This window comes from Lampris incognitus, chromosome 11, assembly GCF_029633865.1.
Source record: "Lampris incognitus isolate fLamInc1 chromosome 11, fLamInc1.hap2, whole genome shotgun sequence".
NCBI classification, from domain to species: Eukaryota; Metazoa; Chordata; class Actinopteri; order Lampriformes; family Lampridae; genus Lampris; species Lampris incognitus.
The window spans coordinates 29,256,083-29,276,544 of NC_079221.1; the positions used below are offsets into that span (position 1 = coordinate 29,256,083).

General features: G+C 40.6%; 2 protein-coding genes across 2 annotated transcripts; one reads left to right on the plus strand and one right to left on the minus strand.

Annotated features, from left to right (window-relative positions):
- Positions 1–7,193: 7,193 nt before the first annotated feature.
- nms (neuromedin S) lies at positions 7,194–12,315 on the plus strand. The gene is made up of 7 exons (XM_056288894.1): positions 7,194–7,371; positions 7,685–7,737; positions 10,513–10,572; positions 11,209–11,235; positions 11,335–11,388; positions 11,811–11,882; positions 12,184–12,315. Exons 1-7 carry the CDS (start codon positions 7,194–7,196, stop codon positions 12,214–12,216), a joined length of 477 nt encoding a protein of 158 aa, XP_056144869.1. The 3' UTR covers positions 12,217–12,315.
- A 229-nt stretch (positions 12,316–12,544) lies between these two features.
- pdcl3 (phosducin-like 3) lies at positions 12,545–18,823 on the minus strand. Its single transcript, XM_056289260.1, has 6 exons — positions 18,753–18,823; positions 17,490–17,607; positions 16,712–16,802; positions 15,731–15,874; positions 14,454–14,662; positions 12,545–13,372 (listed from the first exon to the last, which is right to left on the minus strand). Exons 1-6 carry the CDS (start codon positions 18,756–18,758, stop codon positions 13,224–13,226), a joined length of 717 nt encoding a protein of 238 aa, XP_056145235.1. The 5' UTR covers positions 18,759–18,823; the 3' UTR covers positions 12,545–13,223.
- Between the last annotated feature and the right edge of the window lie 1,639 nt (positions 18,824–20,462).

Genomic DNA, 20,462 nt, shown 5'->3' on the forward strand with positions numbered 1-20,462 from the left:
AGCCACAAGCTTTCTGCCAGGCACAGAGAATTTGTGTGTTTATATTTAGCACATGTTATTTCTTTGGGCTCCAAATTGTAGATCCGAGAAGAACATTGTTTTCATTTACACAATTGGATGCAATCAAAAACCATGGTGACTTAATATTGGCTGCACTTAAGGACATTGCGGTTGTAAATAGACAGTTCACACACACACACACACACACACACACACACACACACACACTGAAACATGTTCACATAACACACAAAAGCAATAATCATGAATTGATCATCAAAATAACACCACGAAAGACACCAATTTCAACACTCAAAATGAAAACATGGAAACACCAGCACGACAACGTAAGATGCCAGATAAACGCAAGCTGCTACACACACAGTCACATTGGGACTAAAACAATCAGTACAAAAGATTGGATGGGAAACCAGGAGACTGCAGGGCACTTTCTACTCTATTGCTGCTGAGGGAATCCCAGGTGGAGCAGCTGTGGGGAGTTGACACATGTTTTATCCAACATATGGCCAGAGAGGAGAGAAACAGAAACGAGGCAGCAGTTTTATAAGTCTGTTGCCTCCCACATCACTGGCAGTAACAGAATTATCACAGTGACGGCTTTGTTTCAATTTTCAAATCCCAGAGAATAGAAATAAAAAATGTTCCTTTCGCATATAATATATGGAGTCAATTCTAGATATTGATGTATATCTTTGACTTGCGCTCAACGCCAAGTTCAGTCATTTGGGAAGCAGGCCTGTCTCCATACATGTGTATGTGGGAAATTAAGGGGTTGAAAAATTAAAGCCAGTTAAATGTTTACAGTTTTAAAGACTCTTTATTATGATGTGAGTTTTTACATGCAGCCTGATATTTCTTCCTTAAATCTGTCAATTAATTCTTATTATCTTAAAGGCATCATTATGAAAAGTGTTGCCATGAAATATAGTCAGAAATGTACTATTTGGAAAAGTGCCATTATGAAATAAAAATAGTATTTAAAAAGCATTTTGAAAACGAACCTGTTACTATGGAATGGAAATGAAATTAGATATACTATTGTTGTTGGGAAAATGAGCATGATGAAAAAAAATAGAAACATGTCACGATGAGTTGCGATTATTTAGTTAGTGCATTACTTCACAATTTATCGGCTCATCTTTATGGCTGCATTTATTCATATCATGACGCCGTATTCAGTTTGGGCAATAAAATTAGATTATCCGGTAAAGAGCTGCCAATTTTGTTAACCTGGCCAGAGTGGCATTGTCATTCACTACTTTCATTCTTCTGTGTGCCGTAAACTAGCTGGTTGTTTACAGAGCATTTATACATCACGGAGATAAGCATCGCGCACCAATCAGAGAGTAATTTAAGATGCATCTCCATGGAAACACCCACATAAAAGACCCAGTTTTTGAATACTCAGCTGTCTATAGAAAGACTTTTACTTTCGCCTGCTCATCTCTGTTGCTGTCGCGGTGTTTTGATGTGAGATTTGACTTGGTGTCGTGAGAGCATGAGACAGAGCCTTAAAGCGTGAGCGTTGGCAAATTCTTAAATAAGGAATTATATTTTCGATGTAAGCACAAAAACGTCCAAATGTCAGTAAACTAAGAATAATGACATCAAGAAGTCCTTTACAGACACTCTGGAGGGACGACTGGAGGTTACTGTGCTGGATAGCCAGAATGTGGAGGCTGCTTGGACCACACTTCGTGACACAGTGTATAACACAGCCATGGAGTGTCTAGACCCCTCCACAAGGAAACACAAAGACTGGTTTGATGAAAACTGCACCGAGATAAACCAGCTATTGGAAGCGAAATGCTGCGCCTACAAACTTCATATTGAAGACCCCCAGTCAACGGCCAAGACAGATGCACTTAGGAACACCCGCAGCTCAATCCAAAGAAAACTACGCAAAATGCAGGATTCATGGCTGAGCAACAAAGCTGATGAGATACAGGGCTTTGCAGACAGAAATGACATGAAAAACTTCTACAATGGCCTGAAAGAAGTCTACAGTCCTACCATCGCTGGCTCATCCCCACTACAACACTAATCCCAGACAAAGGGGAGGTTCTTGAAAGATGGGCTGAACACTTCAGCAATGTTTTGAATTGCCCTTCTACCATCAACTATATGAAGCCATCGATCGACTACCCCAAATTCCATCTGATGAGACACTGAGCGCCCTTCCAACAATGGAAGAGACACTTAAGGCAATTGGACAGTTGTCAAGCGGAAAAGCGCCTGGCTCAGACTCCATCCCAGCTGAAATTTATAAAGAAGGAGGGCCTGCAATTACTAAGAAACTTCAGCAGTTGTTTCATCTCATATGGCAAACTGAAACAGTACCTCAGGACTTTAAAGATGCCTGAATTATCCACCTCTATAAGCGCAAAGGAAATTGCCAATCATGTGATAACCACTGTGGAATTTCCCTGCTGTCCACTGCAGGCAAGATGCTTGCAAGAGTTTTATTAAATCGCCTCAGCGCACACCTCGAGAGAGGCCTTCTACCTGAGAGTCAGTGTAGATTCCGGAAAGAATGCAGGACCATAGACATGGTGTTTGCTGCCTGCCAGCTTCAAGAAAAATGCCAGGAACAAAATGTTGACCTGTACTCCACTTTTGTCGATCTGACCAAGGCCTTTGATACTGTCTGCAGAAACAGCCTTTGGAGAATCATGGCAAATGTCCAAAAAAGTTCATCACCATCATATGACAACTACACGATGGCATGCTAGCCAGAGTCCAAGACAACGGAGTTGCAGCTGAGCTGTTCCCTGTCTCTAATGAAGTAAAGCAAAGCTGTGTCCTGGCCCCGACCCTGTTCAGCCTTATATTCTCAGCCATGCTGTCAGATGCCTTCAGAGAGGGGGATGCTGGCATTGTTGTCAATTACCGTTTTGATGGCTCTCTCTTCAACCTTCAGCGGCTTAAAACAAAAACCTTAGTTAAAACAGCAACCTTCAACGATCTTCTGTTTGCTGATGACTGCGCCCTCAACACTACATCTGAAGCCAACATGCAACATAGTATCAAGAAGTTCTCAGAGGCTTGCAACAACTTCGGCCTCACCATCAACATAAAAAAGATTGAAGTACTACATCAGCCAGTTCCAGGCAAGCCATACAATGTACCCAATATCACTATCAAAGGGAATCGATTAAATGCGGCTGACAAATTCACTTACCTGGGCAGTTCTCTCTCCAGATATGTCACCACTGATGAAGAGATGACCGCAAGACTTGCTAAAGCAAGTACCGCTTTTGGCAGACTCCACAAGAATGTGTGAAACAGGGGAGGCATCACCCAGGAGACAAAAATTAAAGTGTATTGGGCCATAGTTCTCACCACACTGCTCTAAGGCCACGAAACATGGACAGTTTACAAACGCCATGCAAAAACATTAAACCACTTTCACACCACAGGCCTCAGAAAACTTCTTGGCATAAAGTGGTATGACAAGATCCCTGACACAGAGGTTCTCACTCGCTCCAGACTGCCGAGTATACACACCATCCTCATGCAATCACAGCTTCGTTGGGCAGGCCACGTAGTTCGCATGCCAGAGCACCGGCTCCCAAAAAAAACTGTTATATGGCGAACTCAAGCAAGACAAGCGCTCCCATGGTGGTAAAAAAAAGCGTTTCAAAGACACTTTGAAGGTTTCATTAAAGGCCTTCACCATCAACTACGACACATGGGAACAGAAAACTTTGAACAGAGGATGGTGGCGTGCAGCTGTCCGAAATGCTGCAAACACATATGAGGCTGCCAGGATTGCTGCAGCAGAGAGCCACAGGCAGGTCAGGAAAGACTGTGCCAGCAACCCTCCAGCTACTCCCACTATCCCATGCGCACACTGCTAAAGAACATTCAGGGTGCAGATTGGACTAACCAGCCATCTTCGCACCACAGAATTCGACCTCTACAGGATGACTAGATGGTTCTCGTCGCTGTGGCGGACGAACAACATATTCTCGTTGTATTCCAGCATCCCGCAACCCTGAGAGTGGGATAAGCAGTTTGGATAATGGATGGATGGACGAATGGATTGATGTATTATAGCTTGCTTAGCTAGTCACACAGTCAACGGCTAGGCGGAGAGGAGACATATTCATATTTTCAAATCCCACAGTAACGCTTCAACCTGCCATGAATTACAAAATTATTCTAAATCAAGTCTAGAAATAGTTTACCTTGACCAGTTCATATTCTTGGTTAGAAACAAATTACCGGCTGCTGGCTACCTAACAGTCGGTTGGTAGTGTTGCTAACAAGAACGTTTGGATGCTTGCTTGCTATTGCAGTGAAAATTAAACCTAAAAGGTAGCTAACATTGACATTTAAGAAAAATAAATGTTTTTAGAACATTTCATATGACAGGCACACACATGAAAAACGATGTGTCAATAACACAGTTAAAAGTACCGAGTTATATGTAAGTCTTGCTCAAAAGAAGGCCACCAGTACACTGGTGACCTTCTGCGTACATGATTGTATCCAGCAGAAGATCTACTTGTCAACTCTAATGACTTTTCCTCATTTCTTCTCTTTTAGTTTCTTCTCTTCATTTCCTCCTCCTTCTGGTGTCTCTAAATAAGCCCGCGGCGAGCGAGTGAAGCAAAGCCTTGAATGAGGAATAATCACCTCAGTTTGTATATTGGTGAGCACTATATAATCTGAGGCACATAAGTGAATAAAATGATGGAGTAAGGAAAAAAATAAAAGAATGATGCACAAGGAATTTAAAAGAGGGAAAAGTTGAGGAAACCAATGAAAGCTAGAACAGCGAAGTGACTCAAAGAAGCCTGTGATAAAGGGAAATGAAATGGACATATTATGACTATCGTGTAGTAATAATGGGAGGAATCTGGCAATGCAGTGTGTTTCCTTTGACATTGAATGAACACTCCCCAGAACTAGTCAGTCAGTCAGCAACAATCGCCCCAACCTAGCATTGCCTATTGTTCATCAGTAAACCAGTTTATAGGGATATTTTGCCTCTGATGCTTTGCTTGACATTGCACACCATGTTTCTGATAGCCCACCCCTCATTTTGTGCATCAAGGACCTGAGGTCCCATTTATAAAACAGTGCATAGGATCCTTACTAAAAGTGTACATTCGCACAAAAGCCAAAAATGGCGTGCGCCAAAAAAAAGAAAAAAAGAATCGTCTCTTTCAGACTCCATTTTGTGCGTACGCAAAGGTTATAAATGAGACCTTTTGCAGATGTATACCACTGTAGCTCTATGGCATTCTCAAGTGGGCCTTAAATGCAATGTTGTCCATTTTTCAGAAATGAGATAGCTTGCTCTAGCTATCTCATCAAGATATAGCTCCTTCAAAAAGCTCTTCACTTGTCTTTCGCTGGGGTTTATTTATTCGCATTTCCTTGCTCCCGCTCATGCCAATCACACAAGATTGTTGAAGATTTGCCGGATCTATGTAGACCTGACACATTGGGCAAAGGGGCCGAGTGCACTCAAGAGTCAACAATGAGTCAAACAATGCTCGAGTTCTTCGCCCTTCTTCTTTTTTCTGCTATCTCTGCTCAATCCTGCTAGCAGTGCACTAGATAGCATCCCCACTCTCTCTTTTCTCTTTCAAATGTGTTTTATTTTCACTTATCGTTTTCACTAGATAGTCCGGTGAGAATTAGGGATGTTTCAATTTCTATTCATAGTCATTTAAGATGAGACATAAACAGCACGTAACAGACTGAAAGTCAAAACTGAACAAAAAACATCCACACATTGTACGTATAGCCATGGGTACTGAGAGACATGCTGATGCTCAACAAGTAATTTGGAGAATTTGCTGATGAGGAGGAAATGGAGGTTGTAGGCCTACCAGATGAGACAGCTAATAAGTTATAAACGAGTGACCAAGTCTCAACTAGAGGTAACATTTTGTATTAAATATTCTTACTCTGATACGTAGCACGCCCTCATGTCTAAGTACAAATACTGAGGTTTTGCTTGTTAGATGTAACTGCAGCTTTTCAAATATTTGCAGTCAATATTTCTCAAATCGAAAGAAAAAATTACAACATGGTCACTCGACCCTGATCTTAGCTGGGGTTATTATGTACAATCCTTTGAAGAGTTGAGCTGCTGCCCAGTGCAAAGCATAGCTGACATGACAGGAAGGTGTCACACACCGGTGGCCCTGCTGCAGACTGTTTCTACACACAGAAACACCAGCGTTTAGACAGCCACGTCTTCATCACACGGACAATTTTAAATTCTGGTTTACACCAGAGAGGATTTACCAATGCAAGATCTCATTGTGACTCATGCTGACTTGTCTTATAATCAATAGGAGATTAAAAGTTGTATAGTCTACATTATATTAGATGACTTGCTCTGTAATATTGGTCATCGTGTCTTTACGGCTTATTAAACCCTTATCTAGTATCAAATGAGTTCTTAAAATGTTTTTCTTCTTTTTGATAGGCCTTTCAATAAATAAGTTTTTCTCAGTTGTGTCTACTGTTTTATTTCACATTGCATTTATATTCTACAGCTATGTCTTATCACACGTTTTATTTGCTATTTTCATTTTCCATCTCAATCATTCACTGAAATGGGAAATAAACTGCTATACTGCCATATTATTATTATTATTGTTGTAAGAGGTGATGCCATGTTGTGATCAATTAAATGACAAAATAATTACGTCAACAATTGGTGTGCTGTTCTGGTTTTCTTTCTTTTTCTTTTTTCTTTTGGATATTCGCTTTCAAATGATCTAATTAAAAATGACTTCAGTGACACCCAAAACTGTTTTCCATCAAGGAGAACTACTGGGACTACTTTAAATGGACCCATCTGCGTTTAATGTGAAGTGGGAACTCACTGCCTGTCTACTGTTGTTTTGTTTTGTTTTTTTGTTCTTGTAATTTGACGTCAGCATATAGTACACATCACAGGCCGCACCAAAGCCTTAGTATACAGACTCCTAAATGCCACCAACTATTGCTATAGGCCTATAAAAGAGCCTATAAAAAGGCCTATAAAATAAGGGTGGGTGGGGGACATGCGCAAGACGGCAGAGATGATGACCAAGTGAGACTTGTGGGAAGAGAAGTCACCCCCCCATTCCAACACACACGCGCGCGCGTAAGCACGCACAACACAACGCACACGGGCGTAGGAGTTGATGCGGTCAGCCTCGATGCTTTTAAAGTCTCGCACGCGCTGGATCGGCTCTCACACTGAGTTACTGTTGACCCGTAGACGCGTCGACCAAGAGGAGAAGAGTCAGTGGAAATTAGAGATGACAACACCGACCGCGCGGCAGCTGTGTCTGTTGCATTTGTTCTGGTGCCTCGGATGCTGGAGCGCATCAGCAGGTGAGTGAACGTGTCGTTTCAGAATCGGTCGCCCGAGGCGAGCCCGTGAACGCTGTCGGTCAGGGCGCTGATTGGTCCAATACTAGATATACTTATCATGCTATTTACTGGCGGTTTAAACTCGGTTAACGCGTTGTTTTAACTGTGTTTAAGTTCCTAAACTCTTCAGAATTTGTTCATGGTCGCAAAAATATGTATTTATTTATGAGTTTCAAAGAGCGTATTCGCATCACTGGCAGTAGACGTCTCTGTCTGTGGAAATATCTCACCGACAAAAAAGAGAAAAATTCCTGCTTCGTGTTTGCTCTTGCAGAGTCCTACGCCAGACCATCCAATCAATGGGAAAACGGGATATCTATAAGAAAGGTAGAGAAATCTCCATTTATGAATACTGTTTTCTGCTGTTATGTTATAGCACTGTTAACATAAGGGAAACACTCCTTTAACAGCATGCTCCTTCTCATCTTGCAACGATGTGTTGTTAAACTTCTCGATAGAAACATCTGAAGATCTGTCACTATACCATAATAAGCATGTTTTTCTATAAAACTCGGGTTTCATTATCCATATTATATTGGAAATAGAATAAAAAAAATTCCCCTGAAATATGTTCATTCTTTTTATAGCGTGTTAAACGTTTGTTAATATAAAAAACTAGTTCACATGTTCAATTACACTATCAATCAACCAATTAATCAATTAATCAAACAACAGAATCAATGAAACTGTATATAAGGAGATGAGCAGAGGAAGAAGATAATCCCCAGTATGTTTCACTATGTCCTGCGTCAGGCGGTCTCCTTACTGCCACATGTGCATGTACGCCTGTCCGTGCAGACGTCAACCCTTTGCCCCCAATCTTAGTCAAGAGCACTTGTGGTCACACTTGTGTCTTCATATAATTGTATATCTTTGATTGTTGCTATATGTGTTAGCGTGTCTCTATATCAACTCTCAGGATGGAACCTGCTAGGCTGTTTATTTTGACCTGGGGGTGATCAGATCACTCCTGGGGGCGAGACGGAAGAGAAAAACACCCTTAAAGAAAATTTACATTTTTGTTCTATGCACTTAGAGGTGGACACACAACAGGATTTTTCATTCAAGTAGAGAGAGACAAAGTTTCATGTGTGCAGGTGAAACTTGGCAAAAATAAAACTGCTCATGTCCCTTTAGGGGCTTCGTAGATGCTGCAGTTTTTTTTCTTTTTTCTTTTTAACTTGTGTTGATGTTGATGTACTCATACTCGGTAAGGGCTTCCTTCACATTCAGCAGCTGGAAGCGTTGATACCGAGGTGCCTGCGGTGGCTGCTGTGCAGCAGTATTACTGGAGCCACCGAGGCTTAAGCATCTTGGTCAAGGGGATGTGAGCAGAAGATGCAGAGAGAGGATGGTTAACATTCACTCTTCCTGCCCAGAAGTCCAGACCGGGTCTATATTACCTCCACTACTGCTGTCGTCCAAAATAAAGCTGCTGCTACGACAGGTAGCTAATGCTGCTCCAGTCAAAATCAGAGTAGGCTACTTATCCAGAAAAAGACCCCACGTAAACTAAGAAGTGAAGCAAACAAAGTACACTATTTACCTTGTGGTAAAATCACCAAGCATGGGCGTGGCCTTGTGGTTTTTGAGTTCTTTGCTAAAGAGTTGTTCATTTACAAATGGATTGCTTTTCAATATGTGGCAGCTACATCTATTTAAGAAAACACACACACACACACACCCAATGATTATCTTCCAAACATTTATGAGACATTTAGGAAACATCCTGTAAGGTTTTCTTTCAACAGCTTTATTAAATTCTGTTTCTTGGTGGCCTTCAACTCTACTTATATATGTATGTGTATGTGTGTGTGTGTGTGTGTGTGTGTGTGTGTGTGTGTGTGTGTGTGTTGGGTTGGTTTGAGTCACACACTCAAGTTAGAACTACATATACACCCAGTGTGAGCCACACCAAGCTTCATGTCAGCACCTCCTGGGACACGAAAGCGACACGACGGGATAATTGTATGACTTTGCCTTTTCAACACATCTGGCCACATGTGTTGGCCACTCAGGGGCTTCTCCAATGGTCTAATGCCATTTCAGAATCAGAATCAGAATATGCTTAGAGACAGTATTACCGGGTCCGTCAGCTGTTCAAGGAAATGTACTATATCAGACATGACAAGGAGGCTGTCATCTGACAATGGTGACAGATTTCAGCAGAGATGTGATGCTACTCATCACTTAACTTTGGGAATTGGCTTGATGTTTCTTCACTGTTCGGTACATTTATATTTACTCATTTGGCAGACGTTTTTTTTTATCTGAAGCGCCTTACAAGAGAAACAGCAATTAGCAGATAGATTCGAGTGTTACCAACTGGCATCAGGGAGCACTGCATAGTAAACATATAGCCAAGAGCACATACATGTCAAGTGCATTAAGTTCAATTTAGATCATCATGAGAGATTGAACAGGAGAATTAATTGCATTGCCACTTATCAGTATAATAAGTACGTCATCGGCATAAGAGCATAAAATGTCAAGCGCAGGTAGAAAGAGGGCACAATGGTAGAAAACAACAATGGCGTGTAAGCAATTAAGGGCACAATAATGGTAGCCGACACCACTAGTAGTATTAGATGAGTCATAGTTTACAAATATCACTTAGAGACCATTTACGGGTTGAGGTAGGCCTGAGAGAGGAACATTATTAGGCCTATTTTAGAGTGAGTCCATAGCTCTGATGGGGGCCGAGAGTTTGGTTCTTCAATTTTGGGGCCAGGTGAGAGGAAAGTCTGGACCTTGTAGCAAAGACAGTAACATACCACGCATGCAGCATCATTCTGGATTCCTAGCAGCGGTTGAACTTAATGGGCTGGAAGACCAGCGAGAAGTGCATGGCAGTAGTCTAAACAAGAGAACTAAAAAGCAAAAGACTCTAAAAGTCCAATTCAAGTCAGAACATTTGAGTCGGCCAAACGCTGGGCTACCGTGAGAACTTCTTCATCTTCCTCCGCTGTCTAGATCTTCCAACAGATCTCTCCAGGCTAGCCCGATTGCTACCAACTCAACTTTGCCTTTAAAAGTGGCTTGTGCCCTGCACACTGCATCCTCCACACAGAAGAATTCATAGTGACGTATGTTTGTCTCTAGCTTCCAGGGGTCCAGAGGAGTGATGACATGGGAAATATGGTGTGGGCAGACCAGAATGAGGTAGGCTGATGATACAAGAACCAACCACTGGATCTGAAGGAGATTTCTCAAGTCTTAAGGAAACCTCGTTTCATTTGCAAGAACAAATTATGCAACATCTCTTATTTCACTCGCTGCACTACTCAATAGTCTACTCACTATTATGATGGAGTCATTTACTTTTTGTAGATGAATGATAGGCAATCTGAAAGCTTTCTTATGCATTACAGGTTCAAGTTATATTTCGAAGTAATTCAAAAGTGCAAATGTTTGTGAGAGAGGAGGAATCTGATTAGGAAGAGAAGGATAAAAGTAGCATAGGTTGTTCTCGCATTATTGAAAAAAGTTGAAGGCCTACATTCAAAACAGCTGAGAAATACAGACTTTGTGTAAATAAAAATCTTCCAGAGTCAAGATCTTCTATGTGGAATGGTACAAATATCTCAAAAATACAAAACAAAAACTGTGTAAGGGAAAGAAAGTGAATTAGGATGGGTGTGAAGTAGGGAAACAACGGTCGTGAGGGGAAGCTTGTGGTTCAGTGTGTTTGAGTAAATGTGTAACAGAAAATAATGCAACTTCGCCCCCGACATGAAGCAACTATAAAGCAGGCATAGAGCATTATTGTTCCTAATTTGTGATTGTCTTTTCCAACAGGGGCAAGTTCAGAACATATTCAAAAGAGTAAGTTTTTTTATTTGCAGTCACTGAGGGGAGATGAGAAACCTCAGCCATTTTACTTTTGACACCAGCTAACTAACAGTGGGTAATTTTGTTTTTCAGTTCCTGTTTCATTATTCTAAAGGACACAACTCCATAGGCACTGTACAGCATGAGGTAAGCAGGGCTTTCACCCAGCACAACTAATATCTAATTGCTCATGAACAAGGCTAACATTATTTGAGCCCCTCTTAACAGTAAAAAACCTTCTCACACACACATATATCTATATCAACACACACAAATGGCCAGTGTGCAAGAAAAGGTAGGTGTGTGTGTGTGTGCATTTAACTGCATTTCCTTTGTATTGTATATGTAGCAATGGGGTGGGTGGAGCTCTGCTCATTTCCACCGAATCGGTTTCAGTACCTGTTGTGGTTTAAAAACAGTCTTCATTTGAGTACTTGATTGGTGTACTTTTGATTCCTCTGTTCACGAGGTTGTATGGACAATAAACCAGCATGGCATTTTTTTATAAGACGATACTGAACTTTGTAAGAACTAATTTCTGTGTGAATTTACTCTTTTCCCTCCTCCAGTCTCACTCGGTGCACCCCCTGATGCGGCTGTTCCCCAAACTTTCCCAGAGGAGGAAGAAGCTGGTACTCTTGGTAAAAACACAAGTTATCAAGTTCTTCATCTTTATAAAAAGGATACCATTACAAGGCTAAGTACAGAAGTGTCAATATTAAAACGTGGTGGGAGGGTTGTGACCTGAAGGATATGAAAGTCAAGTAAACAGTAGACAAAAAAACAACAGGAAAACGGGAGTTACCAGTAGAAACTCTGGCGAATGGGAAATGATTCCTTGGTAAAAACTGAGGAAAAAACATCCCTTGTAATGTGACATCCACAGTAAGGGATCTCAACACTGACAGATTTTTCTCCCTTTCTCTCTTGCTGATGAAACAGAAGATCCGGGCCCTTCCAGTGGCGATGTTGTAAAAATCTGGGCACCACAGAAGAGGAGCAACCGGGAGGCTCAAAGGAGATCAGGCACGAACCGGTGGATGAATAAGTGTAGCCGCTTCTAATGTTTCTCCGGAGAAAAGTGGCATTTTTTCCAGAAAATAAATTATCGTGGATAAGAATAGACATGCATTGCCTGACTTCCATGTGTCCTGCTTATTAATGTTGGAGTAAATCAGTAAAAAGGAAATTTTCCGGGTGAAATGATTCCAGGCAAAATCTGACATCTTGAATTGTTACACAAGACAAGTAAATGTAAAAAAAAGCAATACATCTTTTGAAAACACAGATTACTCAGAATGACTTATGGAATACGTCCTTTATATGATTAACAATTACACAGGCACCAAGAAAATTTTAACAAAAACTGGCATCGTTGACAGATGTGAACTTGTGTTAAATTGTACAAATAGAAATATAAACGCAAATCTTGTGACGCAAGTACTACTAGAAATAATGGCTTCCACTGTCTCATTACCCATATTAAATCATGTTGACATTGGAGGGGTATGACTGTCTTGCTCATCCTGAAAGGCGATCACCTCCAATCAGCCTCTGCTGGCTGAAGAGTCACATGAGCACCACATAGGAACAGATAAGGATTAATTTTCTCAAAAAATGTGACTAAACCAATAAGAGTTGCCCCTTTCCTCCTGTAGTTACTAAAATCTACTGTGGCGGCAAGGGGCGCCTGTTAGAGAGACCATCTGGTTACAGAAGAGTCATGTTTGATTCCAGTCAGTTTAGTATTTTGTTGACGTGTCATCAAGCTAGACAGTGTACCCCTTTCCTGTACAAATGATGTAAGCTGCCCTGGAAACAAGTATCAGCTATATGACTACAATGTAAATTGACTGGTGGTGATGGTGGGGATGTCATCCTCTCCCTGTATAATCCACTTCGTGACAACAGAGGCCAGAGTCTGTTGTTGTTGTTTAATTTGGGGTTTTTTTGCCTTTTAACTACAGGCTTGTGTACTTTTTTTAATAGTCCTCCTCCTCTGAGTCAATGTCTTTCCATGTGGGAATTGATGATCTGATCGATGTCATCAGCTTGTCCTCGACCTGCTTCCTGGGGTTTTCCTCAAGGTCTGTCTTTACAGCGCCGGACTCTGCTAACCTCCACTCCAGTTCTGGGCAGGGTAGATTGGGCAGCATGGGTGGGATGGAATGGTGGCAGATGATACAAATCAGGATCATTTCAATAAACAAGCAAGTCTGAGGTTTGATACACAATGTTTGCAGTGTAGTTGCCAATGGTTTCAACACACACAGCCATATTAGCGGAATGGCAGCAAAACTAAAGATGGTAACGTTATCAGTTCTTCTTTGCTGACAAGACAAAGAAAATTCCCATTTTCTGTGAGTTGCGGTACATGAGAGTTCAACTGGATAATCCTTATTCACTAATTACGGTTTCATTAAGGAAAAAAAAAAAAACCAACATCCCAATGCTACAAAAAGTGAAGTATTTTCTTTGATGTGTGTTGGCGGAGAAGGCACTAACAAATCTCCCGTTTGTTGTCCCACATCCAGTATTGGCATCTCTTGGATAACTGTTGGTAACTTGTTTAAGCCACATGGCTGGTTCTCTTAAATATTGCTAAAGGGAAATGTGAGCTTGTGAAGTATCACGCTACACTCTGGCACCACATAGTACAATGGATAAGAACAGCTCACATACAGGACAAACCGGAGAACCAAGACATGGTAAACAAAGAGTTGAATACACATTTCACTCGGTATGCAAAATCAACGTTCCAAACCACAGCTAAAATGACACTATAGTTACATTAAATAATACATAGGACCTAATGTAAAATCCCTTGTGCAGAGGTGTGCGCAGGGATGTTCGTCACCTGCACTGGCCTTACTACATGTCTGTAACAGCATTGGTGCCCTATGGTTTTCTTTGTGGAATAAAGAGCTGGTGTTGCTTGTGGTCATCTGTGTCTTCCAATGACCACTGAGATTATAGATGCAAAGTGTAACTTATGCCTGAATGCTGACCTCTAACATTCAGTGATGTTAATAATGGTTTCAGAACAACAAAAAAAAGGGCCTTTAAGTAAAACAAAACAATTTTTTTTTTAGCCAGACAGCTCCTGCATTTTTGGAAGAAATATAGGCAGTGGGATACTGACATGTCATTACACTTCAGAAAAGCAGAAATATTAAGGCTACACAACGCACATCTGACAGGTCTTGGCCTACCTTCAACTTTGAGGTTCATGCCCCCAAAGACCAGAGGGCCAATGAACTGAGCCTTCATCTCGCCCTCGAAGTAGACGAAGATGGTGGGTAGGTTGCGGTCAGGGTAGTTGGCGATGCAGGTGGTGGAGATTGACTTTAGGAACTTGGCCTGAGGGAACTTCCTGGCCAGCTTACTCAGATGCTGGTTGATTAGGGTGCACAGTGGAATGCTGGGAAATGAAGGCGGGAAAACGAGGAAACAGTATAGACTTGTCATTGCTGTGTGCAGGGTGGAACACATGTAAAAATGAAACATTTCTTCTTCATCCTTTAGCCAATTATCAATGCCCTCAGGTAGCTATTTTACAATGTAAGCAAAGAATTTTGCAAAATTGGGAGTCTTGTGTTCCTTATTTTCTATTTCTTAAAATCTACCTGCATACCTCGTCTTTCCAGGAAACAGTGCTTGTTTTTCTAAGGGTCATTCTGTACTTGTAGGATTTGCATAAAGCTTAAAATCAATAATATTACTCAAAGCCATCTGTAAAACCAATTCACTTCTAAAGGCCACATCACTCCTGCACATTTTTCAAAACTTTCATCAGGAGGCTATCTGTCAAATATGCTCAAAAAAAAAATAAAAATCTATTGTGGCATTTATATGCATCTATCCTATAAAACCCTGTTCACAAAAATCCCATGGTTACAGTAACACCAGGTAGATTTGATCTATTTCAAAGACACAGATGTTGACAGTTCAATTGGTCCCACCCTGATTTACCCTTTTTGGGGCATATACAATGCCGATTTCTGAGATAAAAATTACATTTATTTTGTTGCAATTACCCAAATGCTGGAAAATTATATCACTGGTTGATTATTTAGCCTAACCTACTGGCAACTTTGGCAGATGATCAGTCATAGTTTAGAGAACCTCTTGCACTTAAAAACATCGCTGGTGGACAAAATGATGAATGTGGCTGGGGAATTATGGGAATTTATTGCTTGACTACAATGAGTGCATTATTTACTACAAAGTATTTCAAAAAGAATTCCTATCTTCCTACAGAATATGCACAATGTAAAGTCTACAATGCTTTCTAGCTTACTATAACTAATTTCTGTTTGTGATCCCTGATGAGGACTTATTTGGCATGATGCTTTATTTGGGGGGTGTTTTTTAAGCACCTGGAAGTTGTTTTGTTAAACTTGCATAGCCTAGCCCCCCCATCTCATTGTTACTCTCACTCGAAAAAAAAAATTTCCCCCTCAATTTGAGTGACTGCTAGATAACCTACCCCTGTTTGTAGAGGTGCAGCACCACCCAAATGCCATCTCCGGCCTTGGTGACTTCATTGACATAGTCCTGCCCCGATATTTCTGCCACTTCTCCAAACACATTCTTGATCTGAGCTGCTTTCCACTCTGCCAGCCGTTTCTGCCTGGTCAGGGAGAGAAAAATTAGGAATAAAATAGGTACATTATCAACCTATATTTGTCAAAAGGGCAAGTTAATTTCGGCAATGAATATTGCGGAAATAAGAAGAACAGTATCTTCCCAATACTGACTAAAGCCAGTACTGAGAGATCCCCTAACATAACATAATACTATACATTTTTTGGGTAAAAAAATCCTGTGATATTTGATTCTAATCCTCTGAAATAGTTGTTCTACCTTTGCAAAGCATTATTACTTGTAAAAAAAGATCTTAGTGATTCAGAAAATAGAGTCCATAAGGAAGTATGTTTGTCTGACACTAAGATACTTGATCAACATGTCTGAAATTATTTTTTCTTATTATTCGTTTGATGAGTAAACCTGATCAAGTCTGGATATGAAACACATTGTTTACTACAAGAAATCATCAGCCACGTGGAAAGCATAATAAAACAAATTGGTCTCATCTTTTAGTTTGCGGCAAGCATACTTCTTTCTCTGGTTTTCCTGTGTTTTGCTAGCACCTCACAAAAAATGTAACTGTGCAGATGAAATAAAATGTCTTTTTGACAGCAATCACTTTGTAAGAATGGGCATCCAAATTTATAATGATTTATAACGATTCAGAGTATCTACTTTGTTTGTGGAGTTGGTTCAAATGACACAAACTTTGGGATGCGCCAGCCATTTTTTGTTTGTTTTATTGATGATAAAAGTTTGTATTTATATTTTGCTGAGTACACATGTTCTTTTCAGCATCACCCTGCTTCACATTCACACCTGGGATCTGGCCAGACCAACCACAGTCTGTGACTGCTGGTCATCTAGCAATTCCACTAACCTGTACATTTCAACGGCAGCCTCATCCTCTTCATTGAACTCATCTTCATTCTCATCCAACTCATCCAGTGTCATACTCTCGTATGTTTTTACTACTCAATGAGACAAGAAAGGTCAGAGCCACCCTAGTCTGTCTGGGCCTATTGCTATGACACTACACAGTAACAATCAGCTGTCCAGTTTATTTTAATATCAACCTTTAACAACAAATTTTTATGCTCTCATAAAAAGAGCCTATGACATCGACTGCTGTGATAATGTCATCCACCAATAAGACTTTATCCGACTCACCCAATGAGTGCATTTCAATAATCAATGTTATTAATTTCTATTATTACGACTACTCCTCTTAGTATTATTATTACAAATATTCTGTATTAGAGTTGGCATATATAAATGACATTTCTATTTACATAAAACATAAGCACCTAATATTTCGATTTTCTTCGTTTTCTTTAATCAAGACTCTCTGGGAAGGGTGCAAGTGAGTACTGTGAACTGGTTTTAAAAAATTTAAACCAGTTGTTGTAAAAAAATGGGCTTATGGTGGACTAGTTTTGTGTCATACTTATTAGTAGACCCTAACAATTCAGACAGATTCATGGTCTGCAAGGTATAAATATTCGCTGCCAAGGACAGTAACTGACACATTTTGTTATGCAGCTTGTAGTGACATTGGGGCTAATAGACCTCACATCATCTTTTAAAACTGGACCAAACCTCTTATAAATCACCAATACCTCAATCATTCCATAAAGATAAAAGCAGGTTTCCCTTACCAACAGACTGTTGCTGGAAGGCCAGCTCCTCCTCTTCATCCTCTTTCGGGACCTCTTTGGGAGGAAGAATCCCCTTCTTCCTCAGGATATCATTCCACTCTGTGTCTTCATTTGGATCCTGGGAGGAAATTAAACAGACACAGAAAATTTGCTAAAACACCTGACAAATAAAAGGATGAAGGATGTACACTGGGTTTTGTTTTGCCTCTGATATGTGCAGTTGTCTTCTCCTGTCTTTGTAAGAGAGAACACAAATCAAACTGCAAGACCAAATGGGCAGTTTATTGCTTACACTGTCTACAAGCCAAAAGATGTTCCTAAGAACAGAAAATCACAGCAACTTTTGACCAAATTGTAAAACCTAAATTGGGAGACTGATGTTTTTGTTCAAACAAGGACAAGACAAGACACATCATGGCTGAACACCTAATTTTTCCATAATATAAAGAACTTGCTAACAATATAGCGTACAGCTATCTCAGACGTCAGTAACAAGAAGACTAGCATTGTCTTTATGCATGCTCAATAGTTTAGGTAATGAAATCACAGAAAGTTGAATCAATTCATCTTGACACATTTATTGAGGGGAACGTTTCATCACTCATCTAAGTGACTTCTTCAGTGTACATGTAAGTTGTGACATCTATAGTCTACAGTGTACGTTATGTCCAACCATTTTGTATGTACTGTACTGTACATTGTAAATATACTGGTACTCTCGTATGCTCTGTCATGTCCATCTACCTCAGGCTTGAATGTAAGTACCATGCTAACATCTATTTCAGCATCTCTGACATATTCTCTGCACCATTGCACTTATCAACTCTTCGCCATATATAGCCAAACCTTGTGTATCTATCTGAATATTGTTATGTTGTACTGCTGTTATTCTATGTTAAGTACACTGAGAGAGCCACGAAACCGGAGTCAAATTCCATGTTTGTGCGAACCCACATGGCCACAAACATGACTCTGATTCTAAACATGATTCTGATGAACTGATTCAACTTTCTGCGAAGACTAGCGTTAGTTTCTATAAATGAAGTTGTCTCGGCACGAACAGCATTTACAAACGCTCGATCTGGCTCACATCTTTTATACTTTAGGGCCAGACATGTTCAGGGCTAACAGTGACTTAGCTTGGCTTTGATGGCCCGGGGACAAGAAAAATGTCGATATACATAAGACTCAACACCTACATCATTCAAAGCATAACCCTTTAATAAGTTAAAGCGCTTGGAACTAACTATAAAGGTTACAAACCTGCATTTTGACAGATACGAACGAGCCCTAAAATCACACCGCTGCTCTCGCCTCAAACCCGGAAATGGAAGGACCGCACCTTTATTGGTTCCGTCACAAAATAGTGTTGATCCACATTTCAAATAAGCGCACTGCCCACTAAATATTTGAATATAAATACAAACAGTTTTTATATATCATACATAATATATACAGGGTTATTTTCATATCTTTGTATTTCGTATCGACTTAAAGGCGCAATATAAGCAATCTTTATAAAAGGAGTTGGGGAACCAACCATGAGGGGACAATAATAAATGTCGCATCCACATCCGTTTTGCGTTTCGACATGTCCTTATTAGGAGTGGGAGCGCAACATTCCATTTGTGGCGTCTGAGTGAGACGACAGCTGTAGCTAGAATCCATGCTACCCTCTCCCCCCCCCCCACACATATTGACATTGAAGCAAAAGAAGGAAATTGTTTTGTAAGACGAAAGTTATCCATCCAATTTTTTTTACCAAATCTAAAAAATAAATAAAAAAATAAGAGAATAAAATTATATTTGGAAAGAGAAAGTAAGAAATTTCTAAAATCTCAAACTCAGATAAGCACAGGATGTTGATCTGTTTTCCTGTCATGAGGAACCTATATTTATCTATGGCCTATTTTCACGTAACCATCCCTAAGAACTCATTAGACGTCACGATTTTTTTTCGTATGGTAGCAAATTCGGGGGACAACGCAACCACAGGAACTGCCGCGGCCGGGAAGCGAACCCGTATCGCCCGCACCGCAGGAGACATCGCTAACCGCTCGACTAAAGGGTGAGATTCGCGAGAAAGTGGCCAGCGTGTCTACTTATCCATGCCCGTTACACTACCCCCCTCCTTCGGGAAGCGCGTCCCCGCGCTTAAGCATATCAGCTCCTTCACGCCTCAGGGCGCATACGCTTCCGATGGCCTTACGGTCGCTCCATCCCACTTCTGACACCAATGTAGCGAATTCGGGGGACAACGCAACCACAGGAACTGCCGCGGCCGTGAAGCGAACCCGTATCGCCCGCACCGCAAGAGACATCGCTAACCGCTAGACTAAAGGGTCAGACCCTCCAGCTAGCGGCCAGCGTGTCTTCTTATCCATGCACGTTACAGTATTATCATTTTTATTTGCTGATGCTGACTGTTATAACCTATCCCCATGCAGGTAAAGGATGAATTTAGAATGAAGGCTTATTACTTCATGAAAACGTATCATCATAGACAACAGCAGCAACAGCATCAATCATTTTCATATATTTCATAAATAGGCAATAATAGTAATAATAATCATCATCATCATCATCATTATTATTGAGTGTAATCGGGATGACCACAGGCTTATTAATAAAAGATCACTCCTGAGTCAAAGAAATATTTCATTACTTGATCTTGCTATTTTTTAAACTCTTTCTACAGTTGCATTTATTGCAAATTCTCCAAAACGTATTCTTCTTTGATTTTACCTCATGACACTACTAATAAATGAAATGTAATGGATCAATCGGAGATAAAAAGTTAATATATCAGACCTCAGCGGCATTTGCTGCCCATTTTTGTATCGGACGAACCTCAGTGGTGACAAATAGAATAGACAGAATCCATGCATGAAACGTGTTTTGTGTTAATTACCATTTGGATTACAGTACCGAGAGAATAACCAATCACAAAGGGGCTTGTGGCTCTTTTCCGGA

Coding starts and splice junctions, on each gene's coding strand:
- nms (XM_056288894.1), top strand. CDS start 7,194: ATGCTTTTAAAGTCTCGCACGCGCTGGATCGGCTCTCACACTGAGTTA. Junction 7,738..10,512: donor ACGGGATATCTATAAGAAAG/GTAGAGAAATCT, acceptor GTTTGTCTCTAG/CTTCCAGGGGTCCAGAGGAG. Junction 11,389..11,810: donor TAGGCACTGTACAGCATGAG/GTAAGCAGGGCT, acceptor TCCCTCCTCCAG/TCTCACTCGGTGCACCCCCT.
- pdcl3 (XM_056289260.1), bottom strand. Junction 16,803..17,489: donor CTTCCAGCAACAGTCTGTTG/GTAAGGGAAACC, acceptor CTCATTGAGTAG/TAAAAACATACGAGAGTATG. Junction 15,875..16,711: donor GCTGCCGTTGAAATGTACAG/GTTAGTGGAATT, acceptor CTCCCTGACCAG/GCAGAAACGGCTGGCAGAGT.